Source organism: Pezoporus wallicus, unplaced genomic scaffold (assembly GCF_028554395.1).
Source record: "Pezoporus wallicus isolate ANWC-B61680 ecotype Strahan unplaced genomic scaffold, APGP_CSIRO_Pwel_v1 contig_6814, whole genome shotgun sequence".
NCBI classification, from domain to species: domain Eukaryota; kingdom Metazoa; phylum Chordata; class Aves; order Psittaciformes; family Psittacidae; genus Pezoporus; species Pezoporus wallicus.
This window is the reverse complement of record NW_026639755.1, coordinates 3,301,162-3,325,761: the sequence shown is the minus strand read 5'-3', so window position 1 is coordinate 3,325,761 and position 24,600 is coordinate 3,301,162. Positions and strand designations below refer to the sequence as shown.

Genomic DNA, 24,600 nt, shown 5'->3' with positions numbered 1-24,600 from the left:
TTCTTTTTACTATCATCTTTTCTGTTAAAGAAGATATGTCAAGGAAGATAATATATTAAGATGGTATCTGGCAGCTAAGACATTCTTGTGGCCTTTATCTTCTAGTCCTTACAGACACAGTTTTTTCTAAAGAGTAAGCCAGTCTGCTTCTGGATTCTTTTTCACTTAAACTCATGCTGTGTTTCATATATCTGTTTGATGGACTTTCTGGAGGAGGACATCATGGCTCTGAGGATATGTGCAAATTAAAATATTCCTTTGAAGTAATTTGTCCCCATTGACCAGATCAAAAAGTAGGGGCCAGACAAAAAGTGGTCCACTGGGCTCCCAGGACAGCGATTATGCTGAGGCAGTAATGCAAGAGCTACAATGGCTATGGGACTGAAGTCGTGAGAGACACTTGCCCAGCACCAACACAGATTCCTACAGGAGGATGAATAAACACAGCTTCCATAGGCTAAGAATTCCAGAAAATAGCCAAACAACACATGGGTGTTACCAGAAAGAACATGTATCATACCTGTTTTGGGAAGGATTGAGGTGCACGTCAAATGCAAAAGGAACTGACATTATGAGGAATTGCAGGTTGATATCAGAAACCACAGGGATGCACAAACACTCTAAGTATCTCTTTCAAACTGAACTTGGGAAAAGATTTTAAGTGCTACAAAACTTAGATTTATCCTTACAAATTTGTCAGTCAGATGCTGTGTTGCTTTATTCAGTGTGCCATTCATGACACTGCCATGAGGATAGGTTTTTAGACAAGCAAATCTAGTGTACAGATGAATAAATCTTAGAAGACATGAAGGAAATATTTCTTTCTCAAATACACCACCAAAAAATAACCAAAACCAAAACAACCAAAAAACAAGCAAACCCCCCCCCCCCCCAAAACAACATCCACTAGCAGGGGGAAAGAAAAAGAGAATTGTGTAAAGCTAAGGACTAAAGCTTTTTATTATCAAAGAAGGTGGACCAGCTCTGAGGTGATAATAACTCAAGAGATTTACTCAGCTCAGCAATGCTTTAGTCGGCAATGCTAATGTTTATGCTAGCAATGGGACCCGATAAATAAAAATCAAGAAAAGAGCAATGACAATTGAGTTCCAAATAGGCTATACAGACAAGACCTCAAATATTACTGATAAAAAAAAAACAACTCATTCATAATTGGGCCTTGGAATATCGAGCCTGTCTAGAAGTAACAAACAGGAAGATTAATTAAAATCTCTTGAGGCTATAAGTAGAGACAATTTCTTTTCAAAAATAACCCACAAAAAAACAGAATGTGTTAAAAATCACAGTGTTTGAATACAAAAGAAAAATGGGATTAAATTTCTGGTGAACAAAGTGAGAGGCTATGTATCTTTGGAAGAAGTGGAATATACACTCCAGAGAAGAATAAAGGAAAATCCACAAAGCAAAAGGAAAAACAAAGAGAAGGTTAAATACTTTCTTTTATAAAAAAGGTAGTTGACCTTTTTTCATAGGAGAATAAACATTATCTTTCACATTTCAGAGGTCTGAAGTAAAAATTTGACATCCTTGGTGCATCTAGGAGTTTAATAACATAATGGATACAAAGGTGCAGGTTGCACACTTAAGCTAAGTGAGGAATTGAGTTAATTCAGTTTGATGTCAAATGAGACATGAGAGTTCATCTTCTGTTTTCTATTAACACCAGCTTAAGAAAATCCTCATATTACGGAGGCATCTTGTGACTTTGCCCCTTGAATGTTGTTCATTCACACACAGTGTCACATCTACAAGTGGCAAAAGGATCCAAGTTCAGACCTACCTGGTAGAATGGCATGTTCAAGGCCACAAGTGCTTAAAAGGAAGTAACAGCTCCTTGTTTGGTGTCAAGTACCTTCTCACATGGGAAAAGACACAGAAAAATCTTGCCCTCTAGTGGTTGGAAAACTGGGAAGCAGGCACAAATCCTATTTTCACTAATTGGTATCCCGTTCATATTTGTTTGCAGCTTGAATAGTTTAGCTGGTTTGAATAACTGAAGTTTTCCTTAGTTTCAGATCTGGAAGGAGAAAGACAACCACTAAGTCACTTATTATTTGAACCCATTTTTCATTAGAAGAAAAGGAAGTGTTGATACTGTGCCTGAAAGTAAATGGAAATGAGTTTTTAGAAAAAGCTGAAGCTGGTTGCACTAGCAGTCATTTGAATAATAGGAATAGCTATATCTGGATATCATTCTGTAATGTGCCACACTTTTACTATTCAAATTATTCATTCTGAAAAGGCAGAATGCAGACATAATTTCATAGATGGTATCATCCACTTTGCAATTAGTAAGGAAAATCTGACCCTGTCTGATGTAAATCTATTATCTTCCATTTAAAAGTAAATTACTTAATAAATAAAATAACACAGCATTAATGGAAAGCCATTTAAAGAACACTAGTCCTGCATTTACAGAAATAATTCATCATCTCAGTATCCACTCTGTGTATATCAAGGCAAGAATTGTGGACATCGATGCTCATTTCTGCTCATTACCCTACTGCAGTCTGTTGGCTTTCAAGAGGGTTACTCTGCATTGGATCAGTTTAAATGGAGAATTAGGACAGTCTGACATATTAGGCTCCTATGTCAGACATATATCAAACAGAAGAATTAGGTATTGAAATAAACATAAGATTGTGAGGTGCATAGCTAACTGCATTCTAAAAAGCATAGAATGAATAATTTTGCCTCTAAATTGTCTATTTATTCATTCAAATAAATAGCCCATTACTATATATTGATTTCATAGTTCTTAAATCCTATGTTAAATAGGGCATTTATCTCTTGTGAGAACAAGGTATTCATTTTTTTTTCACTATGGAATGGGCTGTTATGACAGAACATTATCCCTGGCTCATACTGACCACTCCGCATAAGTCAGCAGGAATCCAAGTCTGGTTTATCCTTTCTCTTATCGCAGACAGTTTGTTATTATTTCTTTTTACCCAAAGATCCACAATTGTTGCTTCCTTGGCCAAATATTATTAGCCTTACTCAAAAAATATTGTTCTATAAAGTTAATTAGAACAAACCTTAATAAAGTATTTTTCTCCATGTTTAATCACAAAAAAATCCAAGCTTCATAGTTGCCCTGGTTTTACAAAGGCTGAAACAGAAAAGTCTGTTAGACTTTTCTCTTTTTTTTTTTAGCTTTACTTGAAAAAGAAATCAAACAGGCGCATTTTGGAATATCATTTTTTTATTAGCTCATGCAAATCGTTCACTAATTTTCATAAGAGAGCTAACCACTCCAGTCAGTTACTGCTATGTAAATAAACCAGTTAATAAAAAGACAATTGTTTTAAAGTAAAATCAAAATCTCTGACACATTATAACAAATTAAATTGAAAATATGCAAAGTTTTCTGATCTTGGAATGCCAATGATTTCATTGTCTCAATTAAAAAAAAAACACCTTCCTGACTTTTTGCTCGCTCTTCTTTTTTCTTTTCTTACACTAAAGTTTCTTCAGTGCTGTCTACCAGTCGCTGGGGAAGCTCATGTAACCAATAATACCAACCCTCAATAAATTGGATTATTTTCACTGGATTGCATGAAATTTGACAGAATATTGCAATTTACAATTTCATAGTAAATAAATAATTCAGAGTGAATGTTCAGCCGACTTAAATAATTTACAGTTTGAAAATGGTGTAATAGGCAAACTCTCCTGGAAAGAAAAAGAAACGCTTGCAGTATATCTTTGATACTTCTTAATCATGGTGTACTTAAGAAACCAAAGTCTGTTATCAAACTATGTTAATAAATGTTATCCTTTCCGCAGCTGATTTAGTTTATTAAAAGAAAGTTTAATAAACCGAATGACCGCTGTGTATCTTGAGAGAGCACTGCATTTTAGAAATATAGGAGGTATATTACCTATTCCAGAGTGAAATTGTAATTTTCTAACTTAGAATTAATTCCTATTTAAGTCATAGAAAGACTATGTGAGAAATATAACACCAAAAATATATGGCTGTGTATTTTCATTAACTTTGAACCTCACAGTAGTTTTTGTGAAACTCTGAAGACATCATGTATAGTAATATAAGATAGTACTAGTAATAAGATACTGCATAACTGTAATCGTACAACTAGAATATATGATATGTAATCTAGAAGAAACCTGTTTAAAACAAATGTATTTATTAGAAAATATTTTTTTCTGTACACAGATGATAAATACTGCCATAAAAATGATCAAATGGAATTTTAAGAAGGAACAATTTTGCCCAATATCATATATAACACGTGTCTGTGGAAAGTGCATTGAGTTCCATTGCGAGAAGGCATAATTAAAGTACATTCTTACTGCAGGAGTTAAGCAACCTGTGAGCAAGGAAATGAAGCTTAACATGGTCCATTTTTAGGATATGAAAATGTGGATTTTTTTCCCTAATGGCTCCTTAGCTACAAGCACAGGAGTTCAAGGAGTTTCATACTGCTAATAATTCTGTTCCCTTTTAGTATTGCTGCCCATGAGATATTGTTGCTTACATTTGCAAATTTAGGAAATTTTAGAAAATCTCAGCTTTTGACATAGCTCTTGCAGATCCTGTCTGCAGCATAGAAGATGTTCTCCAGCATGCTGTATATCAGCTGTGATAAACATTTACTTTTCTTACAATTTTGTGTGCAACCTCCACAGCTTCTGGAAGTTTTAAAGGAATAAAACTTCATGTGGATAATGGGAAGAGCTAAAAAGGGACACAAAATATTCTCACAAATACCCCATGCCCTCCTAGACCCCATCTGGAGGAATCAGTTCATAACATAAATATGTAGGGACTGAAATTCCTTGCTGTTCATATTTAGATCATCTACAAAAATAAAAGTCTTCTGTTTAAAACAAACAAAAAAAACAACCAACAAAAACAAAACCAAGAAAAAACTGTACCTTACCAAAATGTGCTGATTACAAAATAAAGCAATGTGAATTATTCAAGAGACGAGCAACCCTAATTAAGGATGTAGGATGCAGTTCTTCTATCTGCAACACAAAATGCAAACCAACGTGCCCATCCTTCCACCTTGCCCCAAAAACCTCTGGCATAAAGAATCTTAAACTCTGAGCAGAAAAAACTGCATTTTTCTGATAGAAGTCTGGAATTTCTGATTATTTCCTATTGCTAGTTCAGACGTCTCCTGTTGTTTTTCTTGCTGTGAATTTCATTCTGTAGGGTCTCATCATTCCCATATGCATTGTAGAAAACATATATGCCTGAATCTAGATTAAACTCCACTATAGAATCCAGTCCCTAAAAGTTTTATGCTCAAATGTCTGACCCATGACTCAGTGCTCAAGCATATAGATGTATTTATGCTCTTTATCCAGACTAAAGAGTAAATACAGGACATGGTATTAACAACAAATCATCTCTCTGATCTCACAGAGCAAAGCAAATGAGGATACTCTCATTGAGGATACCAGAAACTCTCTGAAGGTCCAAGCTGAAACCCTGTTATGCCCAGGAGTTGTGATTAGTGTGTGTTTCATTAAAAAGCATGAGTTGAGCAAGCATGCCAGGCAAGTGGTCCCCTGCGGCTTGTAAAGCAGGGGTTTATGTCACTGTGTATCCCGTGGAGGATTAATGACTGTACTGAGTCTCTGTCAGCCTCTGACTTGATGGAGAACGTCTTGATAAGTATTGCTATGGATTCCTCAACTCACGAGGGCATTCGTGTCTGAGTTTCCAAAAAGGAAAATGTGTGACAGAAGGAGTTTTCTGTCAAAAATTTCAGTATTAAGTAAGTAGGATAGCTTGAACACTGCGTTCATTGCTAAGAGCCCAAACATGACATTTGTAATGTAGATCAATAAATGTCCAATTGTTTATAAAATTGATGCTTGTGACTGGGGTCAGAAGATCAGAAGACAGTGGAAAACTGAATATTGGAATAAGTCCTGGTATCACCTGGAAGCCTTAAAAAGCCCTGAGGATAGTACAAATGCAATTCCATATAACCTTTTGATGTGCACTGTACTGTAAGAAGAGAGATCCTTTCAAATGAATACGTCTTCCAGATTTCTTCTTTTTTTTTTTTTTAATAAGAATGTCCAAAAATGCTGAGAAATACCCATTTTAATTGAAAAAAAAAAAATAATTATTCCCCCAAAGGATGCTTAGTGGTTTTCACAAATTAACAAAGCTTTCACGTTAACAAGTTAGGGTCAGAAAAATGCCCAAAGATCTCAAGTAAAACTGGAGTTAATAAAGAATATATTTGGAAAGAGAAGGACATTTTTTTTTCATATGAAAAACTGGCAAAGGAAATAAGAGTTTACTAACCATGGAATAGCTATACCACAAATGATTTAGGAAAAGAGAATACTGTTTCTGACAGTAGATTATGTAAGTGTGCCCTTATGTTATTAGATCAAGAAAGTTACAGATTTCCTTCAATAACCCCTGCAGAATCCTGGCCCATCTACATTCTGTCCTTGGCAAGATTAGAGTTAAAATATAAGGTCAAATCCTTATGGAGGCTGGAGTAATCTGGAACACAAGTTCTGGTTTCAAAAATATCAACAGTAAAATTCTGAATAACACAAGGAAGACAGTGCTACACTAGATCCTTTGCATTAGACCTGCTACCTTTATTAGAATTTTCCTTTTCTTCCATTACCTTAACTCTCAAATGATTGATTTCATACTCTTTCTTTGGTTCTTATAATTACATCCAAAAAGTGAAACTGTAATAGAAGTGGAAATATTGCAGGACACAGCTGGTTTATGAACCCTTTCAGGAGACACATGTATCCACCCTGCTTTGTAATTTTGAAAAACTGTTCTGAATTTGTCAGAGTGTAGACCTCTCATTTAAACCCTTTTTAGTAAATCCAGGTATTAGTAGCCAGAATAACACAGAGAAAAAATACACAATACCCACCAGAGACAGTGTAGCAGTTCAGTATATTAGCCATTACAGGCAGCAAAATTTAAGTTATTTTTCCAGGGTAAGTGTACGTTACATGCTCAGGAAGTACACAAGATGTGAGGTAAAGATGAGTGATGACTTTTCACGGACCAAAGGTTAAAAGAAACCACTTGAGTCACAGTATTCAAAAAATATATTTTATTGTATTCAGATTACTGTACAATTCCCATTATACGCAGTAAGATTTGGGGGGGGGTTGACTGTGTGTCATGACTGCATTTCTTTGTCCTTTAACTAATTTCAATTTAGAGATTCCCACTTGCAGATGCTCAAGATTTTCCTGTTCATTAGTAAGATAAATTAGACAGAGTTTTTTCCTTAAAAGTAACTCACCTCCAATAGAAATGGTAGTAATTTTTACTCCGGATTTTAAAGGTTGTCTTCTTTAAAGTTTGGTTTTATCACCTCTAGATTCATGTAACCATAATAGTACAGACTTGCCCTGTTGTATGCTTCTTTCATATTAACATATGTGACTGGAAACTCCTTGTGGGAAAGCTTTCCTTAATGCTGCTGGTTTAATCAAAATGTTCCAGATTAGGTTTAGTTTAATGCTCTATTGTCAAATTCGCAGTTCTCCTTGTAAGAATTAACAGAAAAACCATACACACACAAAATACTGGATCTGTCATTAGGCATTTCATGAACAAAAATAACTGAAATAAAACTCGCAAGAAATACAAAGAGGACCGAATTATATAAACCCAAACTTTTAATCAAACTAACAATATCTTTTCTGAGGCTTTTTGTTCCATTTTAACAACATGTTTAAGTTTTCTGCATTCTTCTTAAACTAATAATGTTTTTTAGACTGATTCTATTATTTTCTCTACTATAATATTTTACTCTCCCACTAATACAAAAGTTCTCAATTTTTTACCATTTGATTCAGTCTGGAAACAAGAACATGATCTTTAAAGGCATTAAGCATGCATTTTTGTGCAAGATAATATTACTTTCAAATTTGTGTTGGAAAGTTTCAAAGGTCTTCCTTTTTCTGCCAAAATATTATTTTTCAATATAATAAACACAGTTTACATCACCTGGAAAGGTAATAGAAAGAGATGATTATACTTTCCATTTTAAATGAGATCCAGACATTTCAGTAGTACAAAATTACCACCTTCTTAAATACTTTAACTCATTCATGTCTGCAATTTCAGAATACTGATTTTAAGTTTTATACTTTTATCAGATCTAAAACTATACTCAAACTACAACTGGCCATATCCTTTCAACGATCAAAGTAAACAGGCACATGAAATGTGCTTCTCATTAATTGAAATTGTTACCCACTTCCTTTTCTATCTGCTAATATAAATTGGGACATTGTCTGGAATAAGTATGAAGCCAACTGTCAATGTATTTTCACCACACTTTGAATTTTGCAGCAGGCAATTACACAACCATCTTTTTGTGTTGGGTTGGCTACATATTTTACTGTCATTTTTCTTCTTACTTATAAGAATAGAATGTTTCTCTTCTTGGACTAATGTTGCATATTTAGCTACCTGTAACAGATGTATAGAAAAGCTTGAAAGGACAGATACATCATTTTGCTGCAGTTCAAATATTCAATTTATAAGTAAAGGGCAGAAAATTCTTTATCCCATTTTAGCAGCTTACCCATGTGGTGTAACTAGATCACTGTAAAGACCTCTTCTCAAAATTCATTTGAAAATTCTTCAATCCTTTCACCTCATGGAATATTCATTGTTTCTATATATGAGGTTTCTCTGTGAACTATGCATACTGTTTTACATTGCCTCGCTTGCACAGAAACAAATAAACTGTTTGAATTGCACAAATTGAATTTTAATCAAGAGGAGTGAGAGCTCCTTAAAACATATCCAGAAGCCAAAGCAAAGTCTATGTGTATAGATAATCTTAAAGGTATGTTCCTGATGATGTCTTTTAGGTTATCAATATTAGAAAACCTAGGACACTCTCAAGGAAAGACAGAGATGGAAAGGCAAAGCTCTTTTTAGGTGTGAATAAAAAATATAGCTATAACTACTTCTTATTAATATTTCCAGCTTTGTTAATAAATTATCCACAATTTTTTCTGAAGCTCGTGTAAGTTACTCTTGGCTTTACAAGTCCCTCTAGTGGCATCTTGCATGTAATAGATAACCATAAAGGCTCCGTTCTGTTTCTTGTTCTTTATCATACACTATATAAAATCTGTCAACTGAACAAGTAGAATAACATTCAGCTTTAAAATCATTTGGTAGTCCCTGTAACAGTCCAGCTTGCATTCATGTTATTCATACTATGCATCCTTAAGATTAATTTCTTGTCCTGAAAAATTAGCATTGATGATTTCACTGCCCTTTCAGTCTTAGAAAACAGTATCTGGAGTAAGGTGTGTTAGGTTGCTTGTTAGTTCTGAAACATTAAGAAGCGAAGGACTTCATGCGCTCACCCTTTTCTGACTTCTGACTATAAAATAACTTCAAGTGGCTTTGTATTCTGCATTTTCAAAATACTCTTCCTTGTTCAAAGTAGGTAGAAGTGATAGATTTTTAAAGTGCTATCAGTAGCACAATTTCATTTCATCTTTCTTATCTCTATGAGAACACTATTTACCCTAACATTTCTTAGGGCAAAAAAGCATTAACTTCTGCCTACAGTTTATTTTCAGTACAGCATCAAGTAAACAATTCAGAATTACCAGCTATCCACCTTGAAAAGATGTTTTGGAAACTTAGGCTTAGATCATGAAAAGCATTTGTATCAAAATACTTCAAATGCTTGCTTGAGTTGCTGTGATGGGCTGATTATCCCATGATCAGCAGTTCAAATGGATTTGCTCTCTTTTTTCTTAGAAGCAGCTACATTTCTAAATTGAAATATCTAATTGTATATTTATATAATCTCCATTTGTTGCATTTTATATCTAGTGATTATATACCTCTTTCAGATTCTGGAACGAAATAAAGATCTCAGATCAAAAGATGATATGATTCATACTGTATAATGCATATAAAATACTAAGATTTAAGCTGATAATTCAGTTGCTAAGTTCCCAGAGATACCACCTACTCTTTATTATTGTAGTTTTCCCACCTTACATCAGCAGGTGATGACTACAACAAATATATTTAGTCATGTGCATTTACAGAAATAGCTTATTCTTCACAAAAATTATGGTGATATCCAGACAGACTCTAATTAGAGTTTGTTTTAATAGAGGGGTTTTTGGGGGGTTTTTGTTTTAGGATATTATAATTTAAGCTCATTCTTACATTATATAATAACTGTTAACAAAGCTGACAAAGTATTTAAGATGATTCAAAAGAATAAATTTCAGGAACCAAAGTGGAACTGTTTCTGTTCTATATGAAGAAATTATTTCATTCAAAATAATCTTTTAAAATCAAAAGTCTAATCTTACTGAAAACCTGTCAGTGTCCACTAATTTCAGTGGAGAGGATGGTCCCAATAGGAGGCTTGTGTGCTGTGGATTGGAGAGAAAATGTAGGGAATAAAATATTGACAACACTTGTTCCTCCAAGCCTTTAAAGAAAACTGTTTGGCTCAGTCCTTCCAAGCCTGGATGAGATCTTTTTAAACAGCCAATGCACATAGGTTTTTTTTATATATCTTGCACAACACCATAGTAAATTATACTGTGAATAAACCCTGATGAATAGAAGCAACCATGCATCTAGAAAGTAGGTGTTAAAATCCTGTTCCACATTATTAGAAAACAGTGCAAGGATTAGTGAAAGGCGGGCAGCTGAAGCTGTGGCAGCGAAGGATCTTAGCTAGCAATGGTAGGCAGAAGTTCTTAAGAAACAGTGAAACATAGTGAAGATAAAGCAGCAGATACCTGTGTAGAGACACTCACTACAAGCAGAGAAGTTTCAAAGTTCAAAGTAAGCCCTCTGGCTCAAAATTAAGTCATAGGCTCCTTGGATTTTCATTTTATACTATTATGATTACTTCTTGCTAAAAGAAATGTAAACCCTTTCCTACAGATTTTTGACAAGATACGCATTTTTTTTGATTTTTTTCTAACACCCATGACTTGAAAAAAATGCCCATTTTAGTAATTCTGGGGGTTTTCCCCTCTGTAGTGACATATTATGGGATAAATCTCACTTCCTTTGTGCCAGATTTAACAGCTCTTTAACAGCTATTTCTGCTCTGGTATTAGCCCAACCTGTCACACCTGCCTGAAGAGACTTAAACAATAACGTATTACAAATGCTACTGGCATCTCCTTTTTATTCAAGGTAGAACCTCCTGTTGTAAAGACTCCTTTTATATCCATCCTTTTAATTTGGTGGAAACTGAATGAAGCAGAACGGCAATCTGAGATCTAAGGGAGAAAGAGAAGTGTAGGAGATAAATTGCATAGACCTTGAAGGCATTTGCAGGGTGCCATGGCTGTCCACTCAATGCATTAAGCCTAAGAACTTGCCTTACAGTCCAGTCTAGCCCAGTCCCACTTTATGTGCTTTATTTCTAGCACATACAGGGGACTTTCAATCAGTTTGAAGGGGAGATATCTCTAGGAGTACAGCTATATCCACAGATACTGAAAAGGGTCTGCGGATCACAGTGCCACAACCCAGCACCTAATGATGTAAAACATACTTTATAAAAATTATAAGAATGTAAAAAGCTGCAATATCACACATGAAAATTATGGAAGCAGGTAGACCTTGAGGATGTTCCTATAGCAGTTAATACCATGCAATTTGTCATCAATTTTATCATCTTTAAAATTTAAAAATCTTTAGATATTAAACAATCCCTAAATGTTAATTTGCCAAATGCATACTTGGAACATGCATGCTACTTCATGTGCTCACAAAACAGGAAATTTCTTAGGATCACCAAAACTGAGAGCAACCACTCGAACTGCAATGTTATGTTGCATATTTGGAAAACTGCATGTGTGCTAAAATATGTATGTGCATATATACTTTTATATACAGATACATAGACATATATAAATTTTTTAACGGTAGGTCTGAAAGCATAATCCTATTGCAATTATGTGTAAAATCCCCTTGGACATCCAAAAGCATTCCCCAAATGCCTAATAAATGAGTTATCACTGATGGTGGGAAGCAAAACGTCCAAGCAAAACAACAATTTTAGGGCCTCTGACACTAATAAATATTGTGTTTAAAAGTGTTAGACATTTTGTGGATATTTTAAGTAAATAAACTCGATGGCATATTGCTATTTTGCAAAGTTCAATTAATAGGTTGTGACTGTGTTCCAAGATGTCTTTTTGATGTTTCAAGGACAAAGGTTGCCTGAGAGGTCTGAATTTACTGAAGTCATTGTGAATGGCTACTTTTGATATGTCAGTTTAAGTGTGTGCCAAGGACAGACGTTTTCAGACTTGGAACAGTTTGTTTGATGCTAACGCTTTTCCAAAACTGGTTACAGTTAAAATATTTTGTGTAGAATTTAAGACCAAAAGATTGCCCCAGATTAGTTTGGTGGTGGTATGAGGGACAGTTGCGTATGACTGATAATAATTTGATTCATCAGATCTGGAAGTAGTTCAGATTATATCAGCTATGTCGACATAATTACCCCCAAGTCTCATGTATGATATAGTTACTACAGCCTACCGCTGGTTTTCCATGAAACAATTGCTTCTCAGAGAGGAAATAAACTCAACTTGATGCAGAAATACAGAAATATATACATCAGTTACATCAGAAATATATACATCAGAAATATATACACCAGTTACTAAGGTAATGCAGGCATGTACGGGAGTTACTGTTCAAACAGAATATTAATCTGTGGTAATAATAAACACGCCTACTCTAGCGCCTGAAGCAATTTCTGCATTAAGCTGTAGTTGGATAAGGGCAAGAAGATAATACGTCTTTATGATATGTCTGGTTGTTCAACTTTATTGTTTGTACTGAGCCAACCCTGATGTTTTCTCATTTTCATGTACAAGGCAGCAGTACCAAAAGGGAAAACAATCAGGAAGATTCAAATCTTTAAGTAGATACAGTATTAGCTCAAGTAAAATAGTATATAGCCACAGGGCTTGATTTCAGAAGCATATATTACAGTATATGAAAGTTTTTCCATTTTTCTAAAGTATTATAAAACTCAAGTAGAGTATTTAGACGCAGACAGTTCCAATTTGTCCAAAGCTAACTCCATTCAAAAGCAAAACTCCAGTTTTATCATAACCTTCAATACGAATTAATCTTTTGGACCTCGCCTACGGTTTCACCATTATTAGAAGGACAGTGTAAAATTAAAGTTCTTGCCTCTTCATAAAAGGGTCTGAATTTAAACGTAAGTATCTTCTAAAGTTTAAATGTGATTGTTTGGGGTGTTTTTTCAAGTTTCAGCAGTAGTGTTTCAATAGCAATTTGAAACATCGGTCATTAAAACTGGGCATATAATCCTTTAAATGTAACCCAGAATATTTCTAGCATGACCGTTACACCTTCAGTTAAGTCTGGTTTTGCTATTACTTCTAATTACTGAAAACCACCCCACTACAATCATTAATAGGTTCTTAATATTCTTAGAAAAAAAAACTCACAGAAGATTTATGTGCTGTTAAGAGTGCAGTAGAAGTCTTCTAACTTCCAGGAAATAAACAGTTTAGACATAGCCTTGAAGTACTCCCTCACTTCATCACTCCCAGTTATGTCAAGGGGACTTTTTGGGTAGTGGGACTAGAATCTGGTCCACTCTCTAGTAACTACAGGTATTTTTTTTCTTTTTTTTCTAGAGCATTTTGCTCATGAATATGATTCTTTTATCATTTTGAGAGTCAACTCAATTTGCAATTAATTCAGCTGGAATTATTTAATTGACTGAGATGGATAAAGGCATTCTATAAAAGCTTTCCTGCCTTGAACTCCCATTTGATTGGTATGTAATTCTTCTCTCTCCTGCATTTTAATTCAGATGCTCTACTAAACCACAGTCACACGTACATCTCTGACAGTATCTCTGCCAATGCTATGAGGAGAATCTTGGCTCCTCCATTGTCAGTGAATCCACAAAATTTCTGGGTTGTTTTTTGTGGTCTAGATGCTCCAGTTCTCTCCTTCAGGATCTGTGATTTAATTAATTTTACTACCTTTATCTGGGATCTCTTTGCCCCGCTGCAGCAAGATTCCACTCATGAAATTTAAATATTGAAAATATTCACTGCCAACCCATTTGTTATTCTTGAAAGATTTCCAGGACAGTTCTATTACTATTAGACCTTCCCGCAAAACAGAAACTTCTTAGACTGTATCTTTTGCTTTGCCTATTAATCCAAATAATTGGATTTATTTGAAGAAACTGTGAGTGAAAAACATGGCAACTATTTTGCCTTTATCACCCCTTTAAAGTTTCACTGTTTTGTCTATTTTATTACTGAATATGGAAATGCAAAAGGAAATACTGGAGGTGAAGAAAGGGTTGTCGTATGCACTGTTCTGTAACTGCAATGTGTAAACTTTGAACAACCTATAGCATTTTACAACCTTGAACATTGTATAATCTTGTAATCGTGATTCAGTAGTTTTAGTGTAAAAATAATTTGAGATGATTCAAAGCTCGTACATGTAACAAGATGGGGACAAAACTACTACACTGCATGTTTCATCAATAACTTCCCTAAAACATTGTTTGCTATAATTGGTTCATTGTCACTTAATTAAATTGCACCTTCTTACATGGTGCAGAGCATAAGAAGCAGTGTTCTCAGAATAGGTCCGTGCTATATACAAGCCAACAGAAAAGAAAAATGCTGTCTAGTGATATAATGTCAATAATTAGCAGGCAAGATTTGGACAATGGCTTTTCTGGATCCTATGCACGTAGGAACTGTTGCCTATAACAGAATATTCTGCAGCATGGTAAATTCAAGACTAAAGTGCTGATGTTAGCTCTGTAATTCAAATAATAGTTTTAGTGTCAGAATCCATATACCTATTCAGCCTAGCTTTAGTACTCTTACCTTTCTAGAAGATATCTCTGAACATACATTTTTCTTTTACACTCCCATCCCTTTTTCTTTCATTATCTTTTGCTGTATCAATAATAGGGAAGGTAATAAACCTGATACCTTATCAACCTTCTAACTTTTTTCCCTTGATGTGTGTAGGGTTCAGAAAACTGTCAAAATCTGCAAATACTTAGAAAACTTCATGTGAACTGCTACACATACTGTAAGCATATTTGGGAACCATGGTAGGAAGAAGGAAAAGTATCAGTAGAGATCAAGTTTCAGCCTGTCATTGAATATGCTAAAATTTAAAGATTTTAATAAACTAAAAGGCCCACTCATTCAAACAAACAAAGTGTATAATCCTACAGAAACAAGGATATAATGTCAAACAAAACAGAATTAACTTTCAGTTTTATGTGAAAGTGTAATTTATAACCCTGAATAAGACAGATACTGTTAAAGGGTTGATTTCTGGTTAGACTGACAGATCAGCAGTGTATTCTGCTAGCTAGAAAGCTGTTGGCTCACACTGCAAGGGATGCATATTCCCTTGTATTTTTTCTTAGTATACATGCTATAGTTAAGGTCAGTATGTTCAAGTGTTCCTCTTGTAAAAAATCCTAATGCAGGTGTCTTGGTCCAAATATTACAGTAATTTTAACATCAGTGAATCCTATTGAGTGCTACACAGAAAATGTGTTTTAAGTTCACTGTAAATCTGTTCTTTGTCAGTGTCTTACTTAGAATGTTTGATCACACTAAACCACACACAGTTGTGAATGATGGTTCATAGGACTAACACACAATACAACACTACATTATTGTCAATTTTAATAAAAAAGGAACGGCTTTAGTTTTTTTACAGGAAGTCACAGTTTTATTATAATCAAGACAATTACGGTACATTAAAGATAAATTATGTAGTGGTAACTACCCAGAGAAAAAAAGGACTGCCTATTACATAATTCTATGTCTTTGCTAGATTTTCTTTCTGGTTGGCTTGTTTTTAACAGAAAGACGGTCCCGTTACTTAACAATAAAAATGGAATAGGCATTTTTCTGTTCCCAGGACAGCCCAAATTCTGGTTTGTTTTGAGAATGGGAATATAGGCATTTCCTTGTTTCTAAAAAAATATACTCTAGAAACCTGAGGATGGAGGTACTTACACTGGGGCTTCTCTTCTTCATCTTACCCTGTGTGATTAGTCCTCGCAAAATTTATTGCTTCACTGTTCACAATATTAAGTGGCTTTAAATTTCAGATAAAAAGTTATGCAAATAGTACGCTACCTTCCTATATTTAATATTTTTGCTGCCCGCTGTTACATTTAGCACGTTTGCGTACATCTGAAACATTAAAGCATGGTACTTAAGATTTAATTTGGAATTCATGATAATACAGAAGCTTATAAAAAATTAATCTGTGTGTAGACAAATGAGTGGTGTTTTGTCAGAGTTGTTACCCTGGAAATTCTCTAGCCAGTTAAAAGTTGGTGAAGGGATGCCTTAGAGAAAATGCCCCACCTTTATGTCTTTTATTACCTGACAGTATCCTGTGGCTTGTGGAGTTCCAAGGCTACTATGAGGCAAAGCTGTGCTTTGCATGCAAGAAAAAACATGAAAAGGTTTGTCTATGCTCCTGCCACATCTCTCACTGCCTCCTTTTCGTATTCAGCTATAGTAAAAGCAAAAGCAAGTAAGGAAGCATAACATCAGCATGTCCACCTGAGAGGTGTGCAGGTGTACATGGAGATGTACAGGCACATAAAAGTAGATGGAGAGTACACACATATGTATAAACATATACGCACGAGTTACAAGGGCTGTCTAAGGGAAGCCTATTACAAAAAGGCCAACATGGTATTGCACAGCAGCAGATGTGAGGGAAGGAATCTCAGTTTACGTTTGCTGTTCTAATTGCCCTTTCACATTAACACGTGAAAAGTCTTTTTCAGGGGCTGCAGCCACAGAGTGGCACGATTGTGCCCAGGACCCAAACGACTCATCTTAGTTTGGAGGATCTTCATGTATGATGTCCTGCACTGATTTTTTTCTGGCAGTCTGGTTTGGAAGCATCTTGCTACTGAACCAAAAATTGGAGCAGAAGAATAATCTGAATACTTACCCATTACCCCAGAAAGCTAGCCTTCTAATGTCAGTGCTGCTTTCCTTTTTGGCCATATTAGCTACAAGGCACAACAGCTTTGTGACACACAGGATTACAGAATCATAGATTAGATTGGGTTTGAATGGATTTTGAAGGTCACGTAATCTAACCCCAAAATGGGTCCTTTTTCCACACCCATGAAACCAAAGCAAAAATACTAATGACTATATCCCTATTTATAAATATTTCCTGAAGTTTTTCCTATTAATGTTTCTGAATAAGAGTTCATGTCCTTATGGGACATTGCTATTACAGCTAAATACGGGAAATATTGCAGTAGGCCAGCTGTAATCTGAAAAAAATCCCTGTACCTTCCCCCCCCCCCCCCCCCCTCGTATTTCTCTCCGCTTGGCTCACAGAACAACTAATTTGAAAATAATCCTTAAATTAATAATTTGAAGATTATTTTATTCTTGAATTACAGCTTAACTGTTTCTATACATAGCTTCTCTGAACGCTTGTTTAGGCACCTCAGCAAGAACTTTGCTATTCTCTGGTGCAGGATCTTGGAGCTGCATTACCCATGGACTTCAATGCAATTTATGGACGCTCAGAAGCCTTGGGCATCAGGCAGGTATTTTAGTCCTAGCTGTGGATTTAAGCGCCTGACTTTAGGAATTCATATTCAGCAATAGGGATATGGGTATCTTCCTGTGTTGGGCTGGGTTTGGTTTTTTCTACGTACAAATCAGCAATTGAAATGCTCGATGGGTTAAAAACAATAACGAGTCCCGTGTGCTTTGAGTAGGGCAGGGCAGTCAGGAGCCGCACACCTGCTCAGGAGACAGACACCTCCACGCCCTGCGCACGCTCCTGCTACCTAACCGAGTCGTTAAAAAGCCCAGCCCGACCATCCAAAACTAGAGCGAGCGTTCCGGGGAGCCCCACCCTCGCTCGTCTCCTGTTCCCCCCTGCCGTAACTCCAAGGGGCCGCTCTTAGCTTCTGCTGCAGCCGCTTTTCTTTCCGGTTAGCGACCGGCGCCCGGGCGCCTCCCCCGCTCCCGCCAGGCGCTCATGCCGCTACCTGCGGGTGGAGGCCCGGAGCGCTATTAAACGGCGGCACCGCTGAGGCCCTTCCCGAGCGGAGCGCACCGGCCGGGCTGGGTTTTCGCTTCCTCCCTTCCCTTGCCTTGTCGACTAACCCCCTCTAGCGCTGAGCCGGCCGCATTTGACCTGCGGGCTGCCGGTAGCGGCGAGGCGAAGGGGCGCCTCTCCTCGCCTGCCTCACGCCCGCCCCACACTCTCCTCCGGAGGGCGGCTGAGGAGGAGCCGCCGCCCTAACGGCTCTCCCGCCCCTCCCTCCATCCCGTTTCCCCCCCTCCCCTCCCGCCCGCACCGGGCCGCCCGCTGGCTGGCGGGGCGCGCGTTCCGGAGCGCCCCCGGCGCGGGGGCCGCGCTGGCCTCCCGGCGGACCCGGTACCCGCCGGGCTGGGCGCAGCGGGGCGATCGTTCCGCGGGCGGCAGGGGAGCGGCGGCGGCACCACCACCAAAAAACTGCAGCCGGCTGCGCCGCACGCAAATCGGGAGGGAGCAGCGAGCATCACACCAGAGCCGCCTGATTTCTGATTGCTCCGCGGCAGAGGGGGAGAGGCAGAGACTGAGAGGGGCGAGCGGCAGAACCGGGGACGGCGGAGGGGTTGGGGATGCTGCCCCACAAGTTTCCTTGATCCCTTCAGGAGCGGGAGGAGGCGCCCGGCCCTTCTCATCCTCCCGCCTCGGAAGCTTTGCGGCGCGGGCGAGGCGCTCCACCGTGGGAAACTGACGCCCCTCAGCGCTGCCGCCGGCCGGGGATGTGGGGGGCCGTGCGGCCCGGCCGGGGGAGAAGGAGGCTGCTCCAGCGAAGGAGGCTGCTGAAGCTGCTGGGGGCGCTTCTGCGGGGCTGACGGTGCCACCGGCCGGAACCGGCAGAGGGAGCGGGCTGCGACCCCCGCCCGCCGCTGCCCCTCGAAGTTGCCGAAGCGCTCCGGGCTTCCAGCGCCGCCGCCCCTCGCGGTAGGGCGGTCAACGGGGTCTCTCGACGCCCCCGCCCTTAGGGCCACCGCCGTGCTCCGGGACCCCGCTGGTGGATGCGCCCGTCCCGGCCCGAGCAGCCCCCGGTGGCACTGCAGGCAGCGCAGCCCGCCGGGCCGCACCGGACACCGGTGAGGCGGCGGCTGTGGACGCCGCGGCGGCGTTCCCCGCCGGCCTGAAGGAGGACGGGGAGCCTCGGCGGGCCGAGGACGCTGAGCGCTCGGCGGGCACCAGCCATGGGGTGTTGTGAGGTGAGGAGATTGCTCTGGAGAGTCGGCCTCTTCCTCCCCCTGCTGACAGCGCGCCCCGCCACCGCCGGTCACGTCGCCAGCAACCACGGTAAGGGCGGCCGAGGTGCGGGTGGGCTCCCGCCAACTTTCCGACGGCCGCGGGGTGCGAGGGACGGGCGGGGAGGGGGCCCGCACCTGTGCCCCGCAGCGCTGGTGCCGCCCAGCCCGGGGAAATGGGGTGGCAGCCGCGGTCGGTGTCGGGGCGTTGGGGGGCTCCTTGCGGCGAGCTCGGCCTCTCCTGGCCGCGGAGGGGGGCAGAGGGAGTGCGGGGCCTGGCGGTCACAGCTTCCTGCCGCCTGTGTCCGTGACCCCGCGGAAGTTGGGTGTTTGGCGACAGAGAAACTGGGGGACTCTGCTTCCTCCCCCCGCCCTTCTCCAGGAGGGGCGAGGTTTCGACCCCGCCGGGCGGCGCTGGGGACCGGGAGGTAACGCAGCGGCGGCCGGGACCGTCGGGGTGTCTACGGGCTCGGCAGAGCCACCCCTCAGCCGCTGAGGCTTGCGACTGAGCGGCCGAGCGGCAGGTAACCGAAAGTTACCTCCCGGCGAGGTGGAGCCGTAGCAGCTTTTTACTTGAAATACGGTTTTAAGGTTTCCTTCATTCTGGCGACCCAAAGCGCCCTCACAGTGGGTCTGTGAGGGCTCACTGCGCGTTAAGGGAAATTGCTGTTGAAAGGTGCCTGACTGTCCTTAACGCCTAATTTTTACGTGCTACGGTCTGATTGACCGAAAAACCGGCACATTTAAAGTCTTTGTCACAGGTGCATGCTCATCGGGTCTTACTCAAGACAGCGTTTGAAGGCGTGCGTTCAATAAAAATGCCTCAGGATTAAGAAGGGAATCATCCCATTTAGAAAAATATAAATGCATAGCACATCGTGGGGATATGCAGTTTTGTGAGGAAGAATTGGAAAAAAACTCCAAACCCACTCATAACTTCTTGTGAAACATCGTGTTATATGTTATCGACCATCTGGATAGAGCAGAGCATTTCCTTATCTGTTTGTTTAATGTGCATCTCTATTTAAAGTTATGGACTAGGTAGGATGCATCTATTTCTAAATTAGGAGAGTCTGTCCTACTTTTGATATTATTTTTGTGCAATTTAGCTTTCATCTAATGGGATATTAGTGTGACATGAATGAAAATATAGGAACTGAAGGGGTAGCCCTAATGTTGCTTCTGAGAGAAGTCATTTTACTTGCTATTATTGCAAGGAGTGCTGCAAATGGCTAAGGTGGAAAGTAATGATCAGACAAGACAAACTGGTTTTAGTCCTGGAGTACTATCAGGTATATAGTTCATATCTTTTCACACTTTCTACAGTCTGTTTTCAGTGTTCATTGTATCCATATGGGTAACAGTAAGAAGAGAGAATAAAATACCTAGGAAAAAGGAAAATATGGTAGTACAGCAGCGCATACTGACTGCAAATACTGAGCAGTCAGGGGCAGCTACAGCAGGGATGTTCCAAGTTAGTGTTGTTCCTCTTCTATGCTGCATGTGATGGATAATTTCAGTTTGTAATCGTATACTATACGGTCGTATCAGTGCTATAATAGATTTTGCCTTTACTCATGTCTTAGAAGCCATTGGGTTCTTACAGTAGCACAATGCAGTTTTCCTTTCTTGCCGCTCTCATTAGTGCGTGTTATTCTCTGCCACATTACCACAAGGCCAATCATGTAAAGTGAACATGGTTAAAAAAAAGTAATCTATCTGCTGTGTTCTAAAATAGCCAAGACGGAGTACGTGCATCACAGGTAAAGGATTTTTATATAGTAATGCAAGTGGGATTATATTTCTAAACTAGGATTTCATTTTCCTGGGATTAAATGAGTAATGTTTAAGTAGTGTTGGGGAAATAGTTACCAAAGCAGTTAAGCCCAAAGGAAAGTCTGTCAAGGGTGAAGTGTTTTTTTGATGTTGATGTAACTTTTCCCAAGAAGTTCAGGTTTTGTCTGCATGGAGCACTGATGAATTACTGAACTTCTTTATAACTTCTCTTGCTGCACCTTGTTTCAAAACTTCCAATGAAATGAGTGACTTCTTATCGTTGGTACTGTCACTGTACCGTCAAAGTCAAATTAGAAGCGTGTCACTGAAACCTGGCAAATAAACCCTCCAGACAGAAGGTGTAACTCGTCAAAATGCACGTGAATGGAAAATTTAATGGGTACAGATGCACGCTCTACCACATTAATGCTAGCAAAGGAGTTTGCTGTCTATGATGCTTTTCTCTAAATACAGGAATTGGATGAAAGAAAATCAGTACAATGAAGTTCCCCATTGTGTAAACACTTAAATGTGTGAGTTTAAAATGCTGGTTATTAACATTTGGAATCCCAGCTGTAAAGTATTTTGAAATCTAGTGAGGAAAAAACATCTTAAATTTCCATAAGGTGATATTTTCTGACTCTACATCTTGGAAACATGTTTGCGATAATTGCTATTGGGTTTTTACTAATAATGCTAGTAATTATAACTTAGCTTGGCTTTACTCTCTCATACATTTTGTTTCTATTTTGTGTTTACAAACATAGCAGCATTAGTGCTAAATAGCAAAGGAATGTTTTATTTGGGTTTCTTGATTGTTTGGGGCAAAAAAGTGAAAGGGGAATAAGTTTATTATTCCAATTCGGTATCAGACAACCCTTCCACTTAGTGGATTATTTCCCATTATTAAAGAGGGATTTTTCAGAGAATTGATATACTACAGTCTTATAACTTATTACTGTGTTGGGATTCATCTTTTTGTTTGTGCTTCTCAAACAGAAAGATTTTATATATATATATTGTGTGCATATATACATACACGCACAGTTTCAAGACTCTTAGGTTGTCATTCTTCACTCAGTAAATCAATGTGTATTGTCTTAAAGTACCTGTAGCAAGGCAGACACAAACAATACTGTCGACAGAGAAGTGAACTTACTCATTTATCTTAATGGAGTGGTAAGTTCCAAACCGAAGTATGACCGTGCCAAGGACTGTTTTTTTCTGCTAAGGAAAACCTTGTAGGTAGGCAAGGCCATAGAGCTGCATAGGAACAACGTACCACTGCAGCCTGAAACAGAGCTGCTGGAAACATAAGCCTAAGCTAATGGTGTAGGGTGAGTGCTTGCATGTTTGTCTAAATTTTTGTTATCATATCCATGACATCCAGTTATGAACAAGTTGCATTATTATGCAAGATTTCAGCCTGTGTTATATATATTCTATAAGTTTGTTGTTTGATTGCCAGAACACAATGAATTGAGCAATTCCTCTCAAGCCTAAAAATACAGATAATAGCGTCTGAGCTGTGAACTTCTTTGTGCAAAACTTGTGTGATCTTTTAAGATAAAAGTTGGGTCAGGTTAACAGTTCAGTTGTGTCCTGTGCCAAGCACGTGCCTGCTGTAGCTTAAAAGATAATGGCTACATAAGGTAGCCATTATGTGTCAGCAGACAATTGATTTCTGAAGTAAACTGTAGAACTTGATGAGCTTATAACATGTCACATCTGTCAGCGAACTCTAAAAGGAAGTTGTTGCTTTTTCAAGTTACCGGGTACCTGTGTATTTTGTCAGATTATGCAAGGTTGGTCTTTTTATGCTCCCTTTTAAAAGGCACTTCTATTCATTTTCTTCCTCTTACAAAAAAAGTTGAGGTAAGAAATAATGCCAGATGTCAGTTCCGAAATTCTTATAGCCTTTATTTTCACAGTGAGTACACTTGATGTAAATTGGGTAGCTCAAAGTAGGTAATAAAGCTTTTTGATTCTGGTGTTAAAATCTCAGGCAGATTACTAATGACCTTGAGTTATTCATCAGTTCATAGAAGTTGGCTTATTTTTATTCACATATTTATTTTTACATAAGTGCAATCCATCACAGATAAGCACTTTTTGAATACAGCACTCAGAATGTTCTTGTAGCAGTGAGACCAAGGACTAAGTGTCTGTAGAGACTGAAATTCTCTCTGAATAAAACTCGTGTTTTACTGCTAGAGGAGATCTCTTACTTAGAGGGCTTAGGGTCCTGTCAGGCTGTGCTGCTGCCTGTATTGTACTTGTCCTGGTGGATTCTGCTGCTCAGTTATCCAACTAGTAGTTTTGTATTTACATCATTATGAAAAATGAGAAAATAAGCAAAACCACTGCATAACAAGTGTGTTGTTCCTTTTTAAGTGTGCAGCTAAAGTCATGAGCAAAACAGTATTTTAGTTTCAACTATTAAGACATCTAAAAAAAGATTTTTACCCCTGTGTCCCACACCCATATAGACTTGAGTGCTAAATGAAGACTTAGCAGCTCTGGCAGTTGTAGATATGCATAGAATGACTTGTTATCCAAAAGCCTTGATCTGTATGCCATAAGTATGAGATGAACAGATTTGCAATGAATGCCTCATGATGTATTCCTGGTGGTGCGTTTGGCAGCACTGAGTGCTGTTTGGATATCTTGTTAATTTGTTTTGGACAAATGAGAATGATTGGTATGGAAAGAAGAAATATTTAAATATGTATGGCTTGAGCAGATACAGTTTGAAACCAAGTTGGCACAGTAGCTCTCCTGTAATTTGAGGGTGGCAAAACACCACAGAGGAACTGAAGTGTTTCCAAACCTGTTTATATATATATAACTTGGCCTTGTTGAAGAAGGAGGCAAGTCAAAATCAAGCTAAATGTTATAGGGAAATAAGGAAAAACAAGCAGAAGAGAAGAGTTGACTGTTAGTGAGCAGTGGTTTTTCCATCTCTCATGATTTATTCAGAGATCAGTGTTTCCAGTTTCAGTCAGCATCTTGCCTGCATCGAGAAACAAGCCACCATAGTTCCTAGAAAACAGACTGACACCGGTGCAGACGGGATGACTGTCCTGCATCTGCCTACTCTTCTGAGGGCCTTTTCAAAGCATCTGCTGCTGGCTGCTCTCAAATTGGCCTTCAGCATTGGATCAGATACACCTTGGGTTTGATCCAGAATGACCGTTCTTCCCCTCCTATGAGTTTAACAGTTAATTTTTGGCCAGACAACACTAATTTTGGCAAGTCAAATAATTTACAAATGAGAGAGGGAAAAAGCATGTAGGAAACAAATTTTATTTTCTTAGGGAAGTCTCCTCTGTGTTTCCAGATACCTGTTTTTGAATCTAATTACTTAGATCTCAGTTCGGTTTGAGGGTTTCTTTAGGGTACTTGATGTTGGACTTCTCACTTGAGAACTTCAGAAAAGCATTA

General features: G+C 38.9%; 1 protein-coding gene across 5 annotated transcripts in view; it reads left to right on the top strand.

The window, feature by feature from the left end:
* The first annotated feature begins 19,211 nt into the window (after positions 1 to 19,211).
* Positions 19,212 to 24,600, top strand: part of EPHA6 (EPH receptor A6) — a 467,936-nt gene continuing 462,547 nt past the window's right edge. For 4 of the 5 annotated variants that reach the window (XM_057415936.1, XM_057415931.1, XM_057415932.1 and 1 more), the window contains exon 1: positions 19,212 to 19,432. In XM_057415936.1, the coding sequence (XP_057271919.1) occupies positions 19,330 to 19,432 (103 nt within the window). In that variant the 5' untranslated portion in view covers positions 19,212 to 19,329. The remainder of the gene's footprint in view (positions 19,433 to 24,600) is intronic. The other variant, XM_057415933.1, reaches the window with a different exon arrangement.